Source organism: Chenopodium album, chromosome 6 (genome assembly GCF_948465745.1).
Source record: "Chenopodium album chromosome 6, dcCheAlbu1.1, whole genome shotgun sequence".
NCBI lineage: Eukaryota > Viridiplantae > Streptophyta > Magnoliopsida > Caryophyllales > Amaranthaceae > Chenopodium > Chenopodium album.
In genome coordinates, this window is record NC_137839.1 from 76,258,094 (window position 1) to 76,275,978 (window position 17,885).

Below are 17,885 nucleotides of genomic sequence, written 5' to 3' on the forward strand. Positions count from 1 at the left end.
CAATAACCCCTTTTACTCACTACTTTCTCAAAATTGTAATGATTTAGATGAGAATTTCATGAATCAACCTCAATTTCAACTTTTCCTACAAAGAATGAGCAACACCTCTCTGCAAAATCCTCCACAACAACAAATGCCTCCATAACAACAAATACCTCCACAAATTCCAACTGAAAACACTGATTACGAGCAATCACCTCCTGTCTACCAAGGAAGTAACTCTCAGTACGATGATAGCCAAGAAGAAAATGTGCCTGAGACACCTCAATACCCTCCGTCGACTCAAAGAATGCCGGTGGGTTCCAACCAACGACTCGCTAAAGCTAGTCGTAATTGGTCAGTCGCATAAGATGAAGCTCTTATTGGGCTATATTTAAAATACAGTGGAAATGCGATAGTGGGTACGGGCATGAAAGCAGCTGTACTTTGGCGACAAATATCTGTGGCGTACGACATGGTTCAAGCTAAGCAGCCAGAAATACTACCACCCAGAAATGTGAAGAGTTTGGAGAACCGTTGGAGAAGGATGGCGATAGATGTACTGTTATGGACAAGTTGTTATGATGAAGCGGGTCCGTTAACTGGAAGTGGATTCAACGAAGTTGATCGAATTCAAAAGGCCTCGAAGTTGTTCCATATATCATCCAAACCACCACACAATTTTGTTTTACCCCATGCTTGGGAAATGATAAAGAATGACCCAAATGGAGGCCGAAACTCAGATGGGTATTGTCACTAAAGGAACGACAGGATTGTCAACTGCGTTCGGAAGGGGACACCGAGGATAGCAGTGGAAGTGGAAAGAGATCGAGAACTGACACTGAAGCTAAAGGAGATGTTCCCGTTGGTGGGTTTTCATCAGGAGGTATACCCAGACCCGACGGGGTAAAAAAAGCAAAGGCTAAGCGTAAGGGAAAAGCTATTGCTCATGATAGTGCAATTTTAAGTATTGGTGAACAGATACAGGCTTGTACTGAAGTTAGAAGCTTTGAGGCAAATTTACGGCAACAAAGGTTGGACCTTGAAAGGGAAAAGGAAAAGAGGAAAAACAAACAGGTCGAATTATGAGTGAAGTACTAGCTAGTGTGTGTAGATTTTGTCTTATACAATTATGAGTGAAGTGGTTGGTTTTATCAACCGTTGAACTGTCAAATCCCAAAATGTAGTCAAGTCCAATTGTAGTTTTTGTTTTATACAAGCATTGAGTAGTCATTTCATACATAACTTGAACCGTATGACAAGCATGGTATTGATTATTAAGAATTGAGTAGTCATGTATTTTGTTTTTACTATACATTGGGTAGTCTTTTCACACTCAGCTGAAGGACATGCACTGAAAAGCTTTCCTATTTAAAGGTGTTAAATCCATAAATTGATCCACAACACCAAAACATTCAAAAACCAAACACAGAAAATGTTTTCCATAAGCTCAACCTCAAGCTCAAATTCTTATGATTCAGATCAATATACGGAATTTGATAATCTAGTTGACGAATTTGTCACAAATCACTTACCTAACATAATGCTTCCTCAACCACCTCCATCCGAGATCGAAATTGTAAATGAAGATGAAATTGTCCCGCAGTGTAGGGGAGATAGAGAAAGGGAGAAAGGGCATTTGCAATTGTACAATGATTACTTCGCAATAAATTCTGTGTATTCCGAAAATCAGTTCCGTCGTCGATTTCGAATGCACAAACCCTTATTCTGTTGGATTATGAATAAAGTGGTTGAGGGCGATCCATTCTTCCAGCAGCGTAGGAATGCAGCTGGTAGGCTTGGCTTATCACCTCTGCAGAAATGCACCGCTGCAATAAGAATGTTAGCGTACGGTGTTGCTCCGGATGCCGTAGATGAATACATACGCATGGGTCAAACAACATCTAGAAAATCAATGCAACATTTTACTCAAGGGGTGATCAAGCATTTTGAGGCCGAGTACTTAAGAAGTCCAACAGATGAAGATTTAAGGAGAATCCTTCACCAAAATGAAATGCGTGGATTCCCGGGCATGATCGGTAGCATCGACTACATGCACTGGGAGTGGAAGAACTGTCCTATGGCTTGGAAAGCACAATACGCAGGTCCTAGCAAGAACGCAACCCTTATCCTAGAAGCTGTTGCGGATCAAGATTTATGGATTTGGCATGCATTTTTTGGAATACCCGGCTCTTGTAATGATCTTAACGTCCTATACCGCTCTCCGATGTTTGACGATGTTTTGAAAGGTCGGGCACCACCAATTAGTTTTATGGTAAACGGCCATGAGTACAACATGGGATACTACTTAACAGATGGTATATATCCGAACTGGGCAACTTTTATACAAGGTATCACATATCCTCAACTCGAGAAGGACAAGTTATTTGCAGATAAACAAGCTGCAGCTCGAAAAGACGTTGAACGTGCGTTTGGAGTTCTACAGGCTAGGTTTGCCATATTACGACAACCCTCACTTGCTTTCGACGAAGACATTTTGAGCGACATAATGAAAGCTTGTATCATTATGCACAACATGATTGTCGAGGATGAACGACACAATTACACTCGTGCCGAAGTTTTGAGAAGGTATTATGAAGAAGATCGCCCTCAGCTTCATAGAGCAAGGTCCGGTCCGAGTACAAGTGCCACAGTGAATAACAACGAGCCTTTCGAATTTGACGTTGGCCGACCACCAAACGTTGATTTTGACGGGTATATTCAAAGAAGAATTACCCTGCGTGATAGCCAAACCCATTTTTCTTTGAAAGATGATTTAGTTGAGCATATTTGGCAAAAATACGATCTTACAAATGAATAAATAGTTTTGTAATCGTTAATTTATTTGGTTTGTATGATAGGTGTACGATCATTATGTGTTGTAATCGTTAATGTTGTACTAATGAAAAATGAAATTTCGCATAAAATAATTATAAAAATACTTAATACTGTACTCATAAATAATTTAATCAATAAAAAAAATTAGTTAAAATGATTTATTTATTTATTTATTTTTATTATATTTTTTTTTACAGATCGAATAAGTATTACTTAAAGAATAAATATTATTATTTTATTAAAAAATACATTTTGCATAAATTAATAATAAAAATAATTAATATTGTACTCAGAAATAATTTAATCAATACAAAATTTTGTTAACAATAAAATTAAGAAATACTAAATTACAAATTTAATGATGTGTAGGAGAGATAAATATTGGTGGGGTATAGGGTTGAAAATAGGAGAGAGAATGGTGGGGATTATAATTTTTGACCATTGGTGTAGAAAAAAAATGACAAAGAAAATGCCCATAGGGAGGAGGAGTGAGAAAGTGGTTAGAGAGAGATTGGGCAACCAAAAAAATGTCCATTAGTGGATTTCGTCGGTTAATAATGTTAGCGTGATCTTAATAATCATGAGATCATGTTCCTTAACTTTAGCTTACTTATGCACTATATATGTCGGTATGTAGTTCGTTTTATAGTGGATTGAATACATGAAAGTTTTTCGTATAATGTTAAAATTTTATAAGATGGAATGCAATGAAGATTAATTAATCAATAATGATAACAGTTACAATTCACAAAAATTGTTTTACGCCACTTGCGGGAATGGATCAGCCCATAATATAAGCCATTCGAGTGCAGGCCCATAATACATGACAAACTTTTAAATAAAACGGATGTTCAATTACTGAACATCCGTTATAAAATGACAATAAAATTGTGCAAAAATTACACTAAAACGCACAAAAGTTACCCTGACGTATATAAAAGTTATTTATGCTTCATTGATAAATCTGACAAAAGTGACACTAAATTTGACAAAAGTGACACTAAATCTGACAAAAGTGTACCTAATGTATAGTAAATTACTATAAACCGAGTGTATACAAAAGTTTTCCTAATAAAATTATAACGATAGAGGAGGCTCTTTAGAGGAAAAGTCTAAGCTCATTGCCTTGAGCAAGAATCCAAGTCCTTCAATTCACGTAATATGGACTAAGGAGTTTCAATCTTGGTTTGATTAACGAGGATCAAGTGTTGATAGTGATGCTTCGTTAATGGACTCATCAAGGCGAGGTCATTGCTCACTTTCGAGTAGAGGATCAACCACATCATTCGATGCTAGGAAAGCAGGCTTCGATGGCACTGAAATGGTGACAGAGTGACTGTTTAGCATGAGAACAACCGATGACATGATTGGTCTTTGTGTTGCGTTCTCTTGGACGCATAACAATGCAATGTGGATGCACCTTAACACTTCATTTGTATCCGCAGCTGATATCGTTGAATCCATCACTCTCAATGCATTTCCTTCCAGCCAATTTCTCCAAGCCTACAAAAAAAACCAAGTAAACTTTTACTATATAAACTCTATTCAATTAAGGTTGAGAAATAGTTATAAGATATAGTAGCAATCTTTTAATTTCCCAAACTACTTACAAAGCTTAGGAGAGTTTCTCCGTTCTGTGTTTGAGAAAACTTGCTAACTTTTTGACCGCTTATGATTTCCAAAATCAGCACTCCGAAGCTAAATACATCCGACTTGATGGAGAAGTTCCCATGATTCACGTACTCCGGAGCCAAATATCCACTATTTAAGAGAGAATTTTTTTGTGGTATTAGAACTCTTATTTGGAAATTTAACCAAAAAAATAAAATCAGATGGAGTAGTTTTTAGTTACAATAAATATAGGACTTGGAATAAGCAACGATGCAAGGTTATTAAGTTGTATATACTTACTGTGTTCCGGCAATTTTACTTGTATTGATGTGTGATTGATCCACTTGAAACAATCGCGCCATACCAAAATCTGAGATCTTTGGGTGCATCTCTGCATCTAAAAGCACATTGCTGGCCTTTAGATCACGATGGACAACTAAGAGTCGAGACTCTTCATGCAAGTATAGAAGACCACGAGCAATTCCTTCTATAATTTTGTAGCGCTTTTCCCAGTGTAGGTACTTGCACTTAATAGGATCTATTCATAGTAAACACTTGAAATATGAGTATTTAGATTCTACCTTAGAGTTCAGATAAATTATACTTACAAGATCAAAGTCGAACATTACCAAAAAGGAAGTTATCAAGGCTTTTGTTGGGTAAATATTCATAGATTAGAAGTCTTTCATCCTTAGCCAGACAAAAGCCGAGAAATCTCACCAAGTTTCGATGCTGAAGCTTAGCCACTAACAAGGATTCATTTTTGAATTCTTTTTCACCTTGGGTAGAATTTCTTGACAGCCTTTTCACAGCAACGAGTTGTCCACTAGGAAGCACTCCCTAAAAAATGTAACAACGTACAAAAGAACACCGTTGAAGATACTTTTTGCTAACTAGTACTACCTTCGTTAATGGTTATCTCAACTTTGAAATTTTTTATATCTCACAAATAATACCCCAAATTTGCAGATAATTATTAACGGAGGTAGTATAAGAAGAAATATTAGACTTGTTTTCGACAACTACATCTAAAATCTATCTATGAAAGTTCATATATAATCATTTGCAAGACAATTCAAAATGAAATTCGTGTTATACAAAAGAGAAAGAGAATGATTTTAACCTTGTAAACAACACCAAAGCCACCACGTCCAAGTTTGTTTGAATCAGAGAAGTTATCTGTTGCAGCTTTGATGGTACCATAATCCAATTGTATAGACTTGGTTAATCTTATTTCATCTTCCTTATCACCTTCAACCAACAATTTAAATTGATTTGAAAGAATTACACGCCATACAAAACGATATTACTATTTACGAACATGATGTATATATGTTAATGTAGAATTATTTTTATGTGCGTACCAGCAATTTTGCTCAATGAATTTTGTCGTCTTCTTCTTGAGTGACAAGCCGCAGCCAGGATGATTACTAGTAATAGAGAGATAAGTACCGGGATGGTAGTGATTATTGCTACTCTGGATCTCTTATTTTTCTTTCCTGCAAAACCCAACGTCCCCATGAAAAACTAATTTCGTTTCTATATATGAGAAACAGGGAATTTCGCAAAAGATAACATGAATATCAAAAGTTCAAAACTACAAACATCATAGTATGTTGATAGAATATTAGGATGAACAAAACAATTTTTAGATTTCACAGCGCGGTTTCAAAAAAAAAAAAAAAAAAAAAAAAAAAAAAACATTTTTCAGATAATAAATGGGATCTTTTACCAAAATGGCTATTTTGACAAAAATATTTACCAAAACGGCTAATTATAAAATTTAATTCACAAACAAGCTAAATTTATTGATTTGAAAGGATACTATTTATTTTTTATATTCCTTTGAACCCGTTTGGTTCACTTTATGGTTTTTTTTTGTTTTTTTTTTTTTTTTTTTTTTTTTTTGGTTTTATTTAAATTCTAATGACATAGTTTAAAATATCCCATCAATTTGAACAATAACAATCAACATAATATATATGCAGCAATTCTCAATTTTTGAAAAAGTTACACAACATAAACAACCACTCAAAAAAATGATCCAAACTTCCAATCAACAAAAGAAATTAAAAATACTACTGTTTTTTTGTAACACATAAAGATAGAAATAAATATATGTGAGTTTGATTCATCATACACATTAAACAAAAAAAAAAAAATTCATACTAGCCGACATAAACAAAGAGTATACAATTAATTTAATAGACATGAAAAAGATGAACAATACCATAAAATCCCTTTTATCGCTGTATATAAATTTGCGGTAATCTTGATAGAACAATAAGACTTGAAATCTCAAATTTTTGTGACTGATATTATCAAGATGAAAAATTAGAGCTTTTAATTTTTTTTTGATCAAAATTAGGGATATGCGAGTCTGCGACTGTTTACGTTTTTCGTAGTTTTGTATACTGCTTTAATTTTCCAACTTAAAAAAAATCTTTAAGGAAATAAAAATAAACCAAAAAAAAAAAAAAAAAAAAAAGTGAACCAAAGTGGTTCAAAGGAAATAAGAAATAGATAAATTCCTTTCAAGTTAATAAATTAGCTAATTTGAGAATTAAATTTTATAATTAGCCATTTTGGTAAATAATTTTGTCAAACTAGCCGTTTTGGTAAAAGATCCTTTATAAATGTATATATAATATATGTAGTATGTTGATAAGAGTACAATAATTCACAAAAGACAACGTACCTTTTCGCCTAGTGATGGAACTAGATGGGGGTGAAAACGATATAGGCGGTGGTTGCAATAGTGGTGGAAGGACGATAGCAGACTTGTAGAATTCATAATTTTCAAAGCGAATGTTACAGGTAGGAACACCGACTCTAGCCCCTTCCTTGCCGTAGCAGCAATCTGTAAGGGCATAGCCAATAAGACTATTAAGGCAATCCAAACAATCGAATTCCTGCAAATCTGGTATGCACTGCAAGAGCGCATGTATCTTGAGCTTGTTGGTAACATTAACTTCACCGGTTGCAAACTTAAGGCGAGAATCGCCTGAAGCAGCCTTATTAGCCAGCCTCATCATTAAGGTAGAAACAGTATGGTTGAAGCTCTTGGGGTTCGATGCAACTTTTGAACTACTCATATTGTAAACGAGGTCACCGATGTCAACTGATACCCCCTTGAATATTTTTTCATTAGAGTACCATATCATGCAATTTTCGTACCAACCAACGGCAGTTTTTTGGTTTGGGCAATCTAAGGTGATCCTTTTAGTTGCATCACTAATGCATTGCTTGCAACCGGGTGTTGGGATGTCTCCCCTACAGAGGGCGAGTCCATTGACTACGTCCATGTTCTCGCCGACAGTAAGATTATAGTAACCATAATCGATGTGAGTATTGGAAACGATGGAGGATAAGAGTTTATGGAGATTTGATTTGAAGGCACTTTTTGTAGTGTAGTTCCCAAGATTATCCACGCATCCGTAGGCTGAAAATTCGGGTTGAGAGATTGAAGGGGAAGCAAACAAGATGATGATGATGATGGGAAAAATCAGCATTAGGTGTTGGGTTGATGAGGATTTCATTGTGAATTTTGTTGCTTTTCGAAGGAAATGCAAGTGTAGAGTGTTATAACAAATAGGCATCGTAGGTGTAGACTAGCTGACTAGGTACTAGTTAAGACTCTTTTGTAACGACTTGACTTTAAGTTAATTGCATCATTCTACTTCTGGCATTAATTGTACGCTGCTTACAACTTGTTGGTAGTCCGCATTATTATCTTCTATCTCATCATCTTTTTTTCAATTGAAAATTAAAAAGGGTACAGGAATTACACTGGCGACTAAAAATAATCATTTTTGATATTTTAACAAATAAAATTGTTCATAATTCTACCTTTTTTTTTATTTGACGAAAAATATTCTCAATAAAAATTATTTTTCATGTAAAAAATAGTCGATCTTGACTTAATTGGTAACTCATTATAAGACCATCAAATGGATCCATGTCACTAAATTGACGCACACTAGCCCCCACCAGGCCACCCAATTTCAAAAATAAAAACCCAATAAAAGCACAACTTTTTGATGTAGTAGGCCACACCATGTAACAGGGGTTACTTGAGTTTTTTTTTTCTTTTTTCGCTAGGGTTTACGTACCTTAGTTTTTTACTCAGAGGTTACTTGGGTTACTCGGTCAGGGGTTCATTCGGTTAAGAGTTACTAAGTCAGGGGTTATTCGAGTTTCTCAGTTAGGGGTTACCACTTGAGTTTCTCGGTCAGGCCGCATACAAAAAATTGTGACTCGAGTAACCCCTAACCGAGAAAGTCGAGTAACCCCGGCAACTCAAGTAACCGATGACCGAAAAACTCGAGTAACTCCAGACCAAGAGACTCAAATAACCTCGAAAACTCGAGTAACCAATGACCGAGAAACTCAAGTAAGCCTGAAAACTCAAGTAATCCCTGAGCGACAAACTTAAGTAATTTCTGCCGCATGATATAATAGGCGCATATAAAAATTTGTGTAAAAAAAAAAAGCGAAGAAATTATAAGGAAAGGAACCAAAGGAACTCCCAAAATTAATATTTTCATTTATCAAAAATATTTATAAACTCTTAAAACAAATATTTTTATTTTAATACCCCTAAAAGTTCCTTAACCGTAACTTTAGAAAAGCAATGGAACGAACTCTTTTTTTTTTCCAAAAAAAAAAGGAATCCATTAACTATTACTAAAACAGAAATCTGCTGACATTATCCTCTCTCTTAAATGTATATGTGTCACTTTCTCATGAAAATTTTTCCCGACAAATGCACTTATGATGTCATATATAGTATTTTGTTGTGTTTTGTTTTGTTTTTTTTTTTTTTTTTTTTTTTTTTTTTTGTGGAATTGATTTTTTTTTTTTAATCATTTTCATTTCAATCTTTTGACCATGTCAATAAATAAATAAATAAATTTTATTTTTGGTTGGAATAAATAAATTGATATCTAGAAATTGGCTTTCATTTTTATATTTTGTTACTCATGTAATTTCATTTCAATAAAATTTGTAATCCGTGCATCGCACGGGTCTAATCTAGGTGAACAATAAAAGGAGAATAAAGCAGAATGGATAATTATTCTCTTTCTTCAAAAATCCTAAAATTTTCTTAGTTCTCTCTCTTCAAAGCTAGTCACTACAGTAAAACATAGGGGCTTCTATTGATTTTTATCAATGGTAAGCCCCAAATATTCTTTAATTTAATGTTTTTAGACAATAAAGATCACCTACAGTATGATGATTATAGTCAATCCCTTTATATATGGTGTAGTCAGTCGCTCGATATAGGGTTTGGTATTGTTTGTTTGTCTGTTTTTAGTGTGTGCAGGATACAAATTTGGAAGATTTGGCTTGCAAATTTGGGGATGCAAGTCTGTTGGTATAGGGGTGCAGATTTAGAAGATTCGTCTTTCAGATTTGCAGATCTTGATGATCAATCAAGTTTTATCACTTTTGCGACTATACATCAATGGAGCCCCGTAAAAAACGATGCAAAGATATCTAAAATTATTCAGGATCAGTTCAGAAGCGATGTCATTAGTTTAGGAGTGTTTAATATTTGTATTGGGAACTCATATCTCTTAAGGGATGATTGAAAGTGCCGAATGACTATTATTATTTAATGAAATCACACCTCCCTATTTCATTTTTTTTTAAAAAAAAGTTGAGGTTGTTAGAGCCTCTTTCCCGATTTCAGATCTTGAGACCGACTCATCACCTGTAGGCTGTAGCTCTTAAAACAAAAAATAAAAATAGATGTGAAACAATTAATTGAGAAATGAGAAAATGCTACGTATTAAATTTTCCACACGCCATCAACAGTCAAGGTGACAAGTGCTAAACGTAAAACGTGCTTGACTCGAGTTCCGATCCCCATAAGGTCTCACATAATTGACCGTTTTTTTTTTTTTTTTGAGGGAAAGATGCATAGATTAATTCAAAGTATCAATGTTTGTTACATGACCAAAAGTAAAGGCTGGGACATCACATAATTGACCGTTAATGTCATATATATCACCAGTTCACCTCCACCACAGACCACAGTCATAATCAAAATGGACTAATTCTATCCCATCGTTCTCATTTTCTCTGTACCGTGCTTGACGGGAGTCCGACCACCTTCATTTATTTAATTTTCTACTTGTACATACTCGTATGAAGTTACAACATCTACGACTTTTATGATCCATTTAGTACACAATTATATTTTGTCAAAGTGATATAGTAATTGAATTGAGCGCAATTTGCAAGGAAATTTCAATATGAAAATCTATCGATGTTGTCCTACAAGTGTTATTCTTTATTGATTTTTGTTAGCACCCAATACCACTAGATTTGTCAGTTTGAATATGAATGTTGAGTTCAGGACTTGTAAATTTCAATATCAATGTTGAGTTTGTGCTAAATCAGGTGTCTTGTGAGTTGTGACCATCAGGGGGTCGGTCATGTTGGGTCAAGCCAATCTCCTTCTCGGATTTTGGTTTGAATCACGTCAAGTTTTGTTTAATTTATATCGACTCCTACACATTTTTGGGTGCCAGTGTGCCTAGTGCTCAATTTGAGCCAAATTGGGATCAGGTCTAATTTCAAATGCAATTATATCTAGTCGAGTTTAATATGACTACGAAAGATAATTTTGAGTTAGCTTTGTGGTGATTAAATTTCAAGTTGGGTTATCCTTGAGCTCTATTCAAGTTTAAGTTAGCTGGTTGGATTACTATTATCTTCGACGATTCTAATTTGAATAAAATTGTAAAAGTTGTTAATTATTCAAATTATCTCGTGTTGATGAGTCTGGTAGTGACTAGTAGAGTTAAAGAATGGTTTGAGCAAATAGATTCAAATTCAAATAGCTTGGATAAATTTTTTTATTGGAATAAATATTTGAAAAAGTACATTTTAAAAAAGTTTGATCAACAAAAATTAATTCATAAATCCGCTAATGAAAATAAAGTATAGTGGTAAGATAGGATGACTACCATAGCTCCCTTGAAGTTGGACTTTCTTAGTTACATAGTGGAGTACATGTTGCCAATAATGGTTCATCATTTGACAAGTTCAAACTTAGCTACGGGTCTGTTCTCTTCCGTTGAAATTCAGTTCAGTTCATTTCAGTTCAGTTCAGTTCAGCTCTTAATTTACGTCTAATGATATTGCTAATGATATAAAGCCAAATTTCATTCTTTTAAGCTCTTATTACAACAACAACAACAACAACAACAACAACAACAACAACAACAACAACAACAACAACAACAACAACAACAATAATAATAATATTAACAATAATAATAATAATAATAATCAATAAGTAATAAATAATAATAATAATAATAATAATAATAATAATAATAATAATAATAATAATAATAATAATAATCAATAAATAATAATAATAATAATAATAAAAATAATAATTGAAATAATAATACTAATAATAACAATCAATAAATAATAACAATAATCATCAATAAATAATAATAATAATAATAATAATAATAATAATAATAATAATCAATAAATAATAATAATAATAATAATCAATAATTAATAATAATAATATTATTATTATTATTAATAACAATATGTACATTTGTATATACACATATGTATAGTAATAAATAATCAAATATCACTAATCCGTAGTTAAAAATCACTAATTAATAAGTTCAGTTCAGTTCAGCTCATTTCAGTTCAGTTCAGTTCAGTTCAGTTCAGCTCAGCTTAGTTCAGTTCAGTTCAGCTCTATTCAGTTCAGTTCAGTTCAATTCAGTTCAGTTCAGCTGAGTTTAGTCAATCAGAACAGGCCCTACATCATTTTATTTTATAATGCAATAATCTGTTATTTAAACTTTTTTTTAATGTACTTCTTTAATCGATGATATTTTCAATTTTGTATCAACAAAAGTCATAAAAATATTACTTTTGAAAACAATCAAAACGATTTTAACATCAACAAATCAACCATATTTTATTTTATTTTATATTTTATTTTTTTTACACATGTTGGTGAGAATACATTGTCAAACTTTGACTTATTTAACCGGCCTACAATGAATGGGTATATCCGTATATATATACCAAGTATATCACTTGGAAGAGAGGTACTACGTAGTAAAATAGATTTATAACATAATTACTCCGTAATACTATATCTACAAATTTAAGAAATCAAATTAAACAAATACAAGTACATAATAACAATTGGAAAGATTTTGCTCTATGGCATAATTCTTACAGTAACAATTGGTATACAATCTTCTAGGAGCGGTGGTCTAACACTTCACTATAATTGTTGGGATATTCTTCATTGGGTAGATTTTGTTGAAACCCATTGTAGCCCACTTGTGAGTGTCCCATATTGGAGAAAGAGAAGAGGTGGTTCCACTTTTTAAGGTAAAGGAGTTACTCTTACTATTACCAATTGTTTTTAGTGTGGAAGCTCCAAAACCAAGTTTGTGGACCAAATTTTCTTTTTCCTTGTTCGGATTGCCTAGACTCATTTCATATTGTTTTGAAATTTAACAGATTTGATTGAATTTCGAAGAAAAAAAAAGTTATTAATTCATTGTACTTTTTTAGATGTATCAATTTCTAAAAAAGAAAGTTTCAATTTAAATATATCACTTTCCTTTTTATGTAGGATTTCACTTACACAGAGATTCACCCTTTTTTTTTTTTCTCTCTCTCTCTATCTCTCTCATCATTTTATATTATATCAGAATCCGTAATTTTTAAATTAACAAAAAAAAAAAAAAAAAAAAAAAAAAAAAAAAGAGAGATATCCATTTGCCCCTGTTTAGGATGTAAAGACATTGCACATTTAGAGATACCCTCCTCTAACCATCCAAAATGACTTGCACATTTATTCCCACACTTGAAAACTTAAGCAAAAATCTTTCACATTATCGAGGATCAAGCTCGGATATGGAGACCTCATTCGCAGAGTCATCAAGCACTATAGTTCTACGAGCTGTTGATGCCTTTGAGTTTAATTGCTCGAATTTCTCATCCTTGTCCAGGAGAAAAGCAGGATGTGAAGGCACGGGAGGAGCAATGGTGTTGCTATTCAGCATAAGGACAACCGACGACATGATTGGTCTATGAGCTATATTCTCTTGAACACATAGCAACCCAATGTTGATGCATCTCAATACTTCAGCAGTATTATTAACAGTCGTCATTGATGAATCTGCTATGTTTAACGGGGTGCCTTCTAGCCAATTTCTCCATGCCTGAAAAAGTGAACAAGAAGTATTCAAGACCAAAACATAATTGGATGTAAATTTTCTTTACCATTTGAAAGCTTAAAAACCATAAATTTGTTAAAGACCGCGATCTATAGCATAAATTTTAACATGGAGTAGTGATTTGTACAACTCCAGCCTGTCTGTACTAAAATAAAGTTAATTGTATCCAAATAAGCTTGCGTTGCAACAAATAGTTCTATATATATAGCTGTAATTATTATCATAGTTTGTACGAAGTATATAATTTAAGGAAATTTTGACAATTACCACCTTCTGTTATGTCCATTTTAGCAATTACCACCTTCTATTTTTTTTTTTTTTTGAAAATTACCACCTTCTACTTTCAAAAACATCAAAAGTTACCACCTTCTTGTCCCCCAACTACCACATGACGTCATTTTGGGCCCATTCTTTCCCTTTCCTCCCTATTTCCCTCACATTTCTCATTCCTATTTGGATTTTCATCTCCCCTTTCACTTTTTTTCCCCAAATCACCAATAATTGTTCGCCAATTTTGATTTGGAGGAGTGAATTGAAGTGTTTTTTATTGTTTGGGGGAAAAAAAAGTGAAAGGGGGGATGAGAATCGAGTTAGGAATGAGAAATGCGAGGGAAATAGGGAGGAAAGGGAAAGAATGAGCCCAAAATGACGTCATGTGGTAGTTGGAAGGCAAGAAGGTGGTAACTTTTAATGTTTTTGAAAATAGAAGGTGGTAATTTTCAAAACAAAAAATAGAAGGTGGTAATTGCTAAAATGGACTAAACAGAAGGTGGTAATTGTCAAAATTTCCATAATTTAATTATTGTTAATACAATACTTACAAAACTAAGAAGAGTGTCTCCAGTCTCTGAATTGTAATAGCTGCTTATTCTTAGGCCAATTATAATCTCCAAAAGTAACACTCCAAAACTGAAAACATCTGACTTGAAGGAGAAGTGCCCTTGTTGCACATACTCCGGCGGCATGTATCCACTGCATAAAATGTTAACTTCTTGTTATATACTATATTATCATCTAAGGGAGCGTTTGGTTTGAAAAGTGGAAACGGAGTGGAAAGGAAACAAATAAGAGAGGGGAAATGAATCATTTAGCTATTACCTTTTCATTTGTTTGGTTTAACCATAGAAAGGGTATTTGTTAAGAGAAGGGTAAGGGTATTTGTTACCCCAAGTTGTTGAGAGGTAACAAATAAGGGGTAAACATTACCCTTAGGTAATGGTAATTGTTACTATGCCTTCAAACCAAACACATGGTAACGGTATTGGTTTAATCGAATCCGTTTCCAATTCAAAAAATACACCAACCAAACGCCCCCTAAATGTATGAGAATTATGCATGAAAGTTAACAAAAACTTTACTAGGTGCCACATATTTTGCTGGTATCTCCTTGAGTTTGATCTACACCAAACAACTTCGCCATACCAAAATCTGCAATCTTTGGATTCATTTCTGCATCTAAGAGGATGTTCCCAGATTTCAGGTCACGGTGGACAACCAAAAGGCGTGAATCTTCATGAAGATAGAGCAACCCTCGAGCAACGCCTCTTATGATTTTGTAACGGGTTTGCCAATCTAGTTGCACACGCTTGATAGGATCTAAAATAGGCACAAACAAGTTGGTTAAGGGGTTTATTAGACAACTAGCTTAGTAAGTCCAATTTTTTTAAAACAAAATTAATTATATCCAACTAATAAAATTTGATAAAATAATGTAAAACAAAAAATTTTAAATGATATTATTACGTATAGAATCAAATATTAACAAAAAAAAAAAATTGAACAAAAAGAGAAGGGGGGTTTTAGAAGGAAAAAACAGCATCAGGATGTGACATGTGTCACTCCCGATGTCTGTTTTAGTATTAAGTTTTTGATTGACCGCAGCTAATAGTGTATGTGCATGTAAGTAGCATCAAAATATATAGAATTATGTACCGAATAGAAAGTGATCCAAGCTTTTGTTAGGTAGAAATTCATAGATCAAAAGGCGTTCTTCTCCTTCCAAGCAGAAACCTAGGAATCGCACCAAATTCCTGTGTTGAAGCCTTGCCACTAAGACAGCTTCGTTTTTAAATTCTTCTTCACCTTGTCCAGAAAATTTTGACAATCTCTTAACCGCTATTGCTTGCCCATTGGGAAGTCTACCCTGTATCATCACATATAAAAAAAAGTTGTTTAATAAACTGCCCATTTCTATTTAACATAAACAATCTACAAGGACTACAACTAGTCTTAAAATATTGAAGTATGCCTCGTCGAGTATGTTACCTTATACACTGCGCCGAATCCACCTTGACCAAGCTTGTTAACATTTGAAAAGTTTCCAGTGGCAGCTCTAATTACTTCGAAATTCATTTGCAAAGACTCAGGGTTTCGTACAACTTTACTACCAGCTTCAAGAAAAAAAGAAAAGAGTAAGTCCGCATATCCGTAGCATCTTTGTCGTCGTATAAGGCAACTCTTTATATATATAGGGAAAGATATAGTGGAAAAGAGGGTGCGAGTCTAGGGGTCTAGTAGCAAACTTACATTTAACTTTCTTCTGTGTGTTCGGCTTCCTCTTTAAGCAGTAGCATCCAAGGAGAGCGGAGACTAGTAGCATGGACGTGATAATAGGAAGAAGAATTTCGATTAGAACTCTTGCCTTCTTGCTTCCTTTGCCTACAGTATTAAACGATAAACAGCTATTGTGCTAAGTGATTTTACTAACAAAAGGCAGTGTATATATGCATGACTATTTGGTATAAGATAAATGTAGAGTTACATAAAGTGTTACATATATATGAATTGAAGTACCAAAGCACATGTTTTTTGCTATTATGTACATACCTTTTTTAGTTATAGTGTTTGAGGGTGGAGGAAAGGCTGGCTTTGGCGGTGGTTGATCCAGTGACATTAAACTCTTTGAATCGTAAAAGGGATAATTCTCATGTCGAATATTACAGCTGGTATAAAATACACGGGAATTTTTACCATAGTTATTGTTGAGGGTAATATATATTGCATTGTCTAGGCAATCATAACAGTCAAAACTTTCGAGATCCGGAGTGCATTGAACTAGTGCATATACGGTTAAGGAAGCGGTGACATTAGCTTCTCCAGCTCCAAACTTTCGACGAGAGTCTCCAGAGGCGGCCTTTGCTTGCAACTTAGTTAGCAAGGTTGCTACACTTTGGTTAAATCTCCTCTTATCGACGGGAGTTAATAACGAACTATTCAAGGTATACCACGGGCCAAACTCCTTCTTCCCAAAAATGTAACGATCCGAGTATCTTATCATACACCTTTCATACCATCCAATGCCGTCTTTCTGGGTAGGACAGTCTTGGACAATTCCATGTGCTGCTTCATCGAGGCAGCTGCGACAATCAGCACTAGCGACATCAGGCCTACATAAGCCAATTCCGTTAACTATGTCCATGTTTTTGCCAACTGAGAAATTATAAAACCCGTAATCAATACTTGTGTCGGATGATATGGTAGAAAAGAAGGTGTCTAGGTTCTTTTTGAATGCACTATTGGCAGTATAGTTTCCAAATGTGTCTTGACATACGTGGGATATCAAGTTTGGTTGGGCAGTCGTGGTATGAGACATTATTGAGTAAAGAAAAACTTGCATAATTATAAGAAATAACATGATTGATGAGTTTTGAGAGTGTTGGGGTCTCTGATGATTGAAGGCAATCAAGTAGAATGTTATATATCTTGCGTTACAGATACAGTAATTGTACTTAACTGCACTTGTTAACGTATTATAAAAATTAGAAAACAAAGAAACTGATTGGATTTTTTTACTTTGACCACAAAAAAAAAAAAAATCAAAAAATTATTTTTTACCACCAAAATTTTTAAAATTTTATTATACTACAGAATTGTTTTTTACCACCTGTCGTGTTTGCGTGTAACACAAATTTCTCATTGAGATTGCATGTCAATTTGGAATCTAGCATTCTGTTGTGTTCAAATATAAGCCATACAATTTTTGTAGACTTGGTCAATGTGGGATTGTGGGTCATTATTGTTGAGCAATTAGGTTTTGATGATTATAAACTAATGATGATTATCTATCTAACGTGTATGTTAAGTTGTGCATAGAAAGAGCAAGTTATGTTTGGAACAGGATACAAGGAACCTGAGCAATGACAAGTATATATATAAGGAACTTGAGCAATATAGGATAAGCAATAGAGGAACAAGAACAATGATAAGTGT

At 33.9% G+C, this 17,885-nt stretch overlaps 3 protein-coding genes across 3 annotated transcripts; 1 reads left to right on the plus strand and 2 right to left on the minus strand.

The window, feature by feature from the left end:
* Positions 1-409: 409 nt before the first annotated feature.
* Positions 410-1,068, plus strand: LOC145637292 (uncharacterized). The gene is made up of 2 exons (XM_081688758.1): positions 410-627; positions 723-1,068. Exons 1-2 carry the CDS (start codon positions 410-412, stop codon positions 1,066-1,068), a joined length of 564 nt encoding a protein of 187 aa, XP_081544884.1.
* Positions 1,069-3,767: 2,699 nt separating this feature from the next.
* Positions 3,768-7,959, minus strand: LOC145636369 (cysteine-rich receptor-like protein kinase 25). The gene is made up of 7 exons (XM_081687910.1): positions 7,127-7,959; positions 5,793-5,927; positions 5,552-5,679; positions 5,058-5,268; positions 4,729-4,966; positions 4,428-4,578; positions 3,768-4,320 (listed from the first exon to the last, which is right to left on the minus strand). Exons 1-7 carry the CDS (start codon positions 7,938-7,940, stop codon positions 4,066-4,068), a joined length of 1,932 nt encoding a protein of 643 aa, XP_081544036.1. The 5' UTR covers positions 7,941-7,959; the 3' UTR covers positions 3,768-4,065.
* Positions 7,960-13,331: 5,372 nt separating this feature from the next.
* Positions 13,332-17,268, minus strand: LOC145637293 (cysteine-rich receptor-like protein kinase 15). Its single transcript, XM_081688759.1, has 7 exons — positions 16,503-17,268; positions 16,203-16,334; positions 15,942-16,066; positions 15,609-15,819; positions 15,035-15,272; positions 14,498-14,648; positions 13,332-13,661 (listed from the first exon to the last, which is right to left on the minus strand). Exons 1-7 carry the CDS (start codon positions 17,266-17,268, stop codon positions 13,332-13,334), a joined length of 1,953 nt encoding a protein of 650 aa, XP_081544885.1.
* Between the last annotated feature and the right edge of the window lie 617 nt (positions 17,269-17,885).

What these genes read in the sequence shown, in the direction of transcription:
- LOC145637292 (XM_081688758.1), top strand. Translation starts at nt 410, where the DNA reads ATGAAAGCAGCTGTACTTTGGCGACAAATATCTGTGGCGTACGACATG. An exon ending in CGAATTCAAAAGGCCTCGAA is followed by an intron (nt 628 to 722) that starts GTTGTTCCATAT and finishes GCCGAAACTCAG; the next exon opens with ATGGGTATTGTCACTAAAGG.
- LOC145637293 (XM_081688759.1), bottom strand. Translation starts at nt 17,268, where the DNA reads ATGTCTCATACCACGACTGCCCAACCAAACTTGATATCCCACGTATGT. An exon ending in AAACACTATAACTAAAAAAG is followed by an intron (nt 16,335 to 16,502) that starts GTATGTACATAA and finishes TTAATACTGTAG; the next exon opens with GCAAAGGAAGCAAGAAGGCA. An exon ending in CACACAGAAGAAAGTTAAAT is followed by an intron (nt 16,067 to 16,202) that starts GTAAGTTTGCTA and finishes TTTTTCTTGAAG; the next exon opens with CTGGTAGTAAAGTTGTACGA.
- LOC145636369 (XM_081687910.1), bottom strand. Translation starts at nt 7,940, where the DNA reads ATGCTGATTTTTCCCATCATCATCATCATCTTGTTTGCTTCCCCTTCA. An exon ending in TTCCATCACTAGGCGAAAAG is followed by an intron (nt 5,928 to 7,126) that starts GTACGTTGTCTT and finishes TGGGTTTTGCAG; the next exon opens with GAAAGAAAAATAAGAGATCC. An exon ending in GAGAAACTCTCCTAAGCTTT is followed by an intron (nt 4,321 to 4,427) that starts GTAAGTAGTTTG and finishes TTTTTTTTGTAG; the next exon opens with GCTTGGAGAAATTGGCTGGA.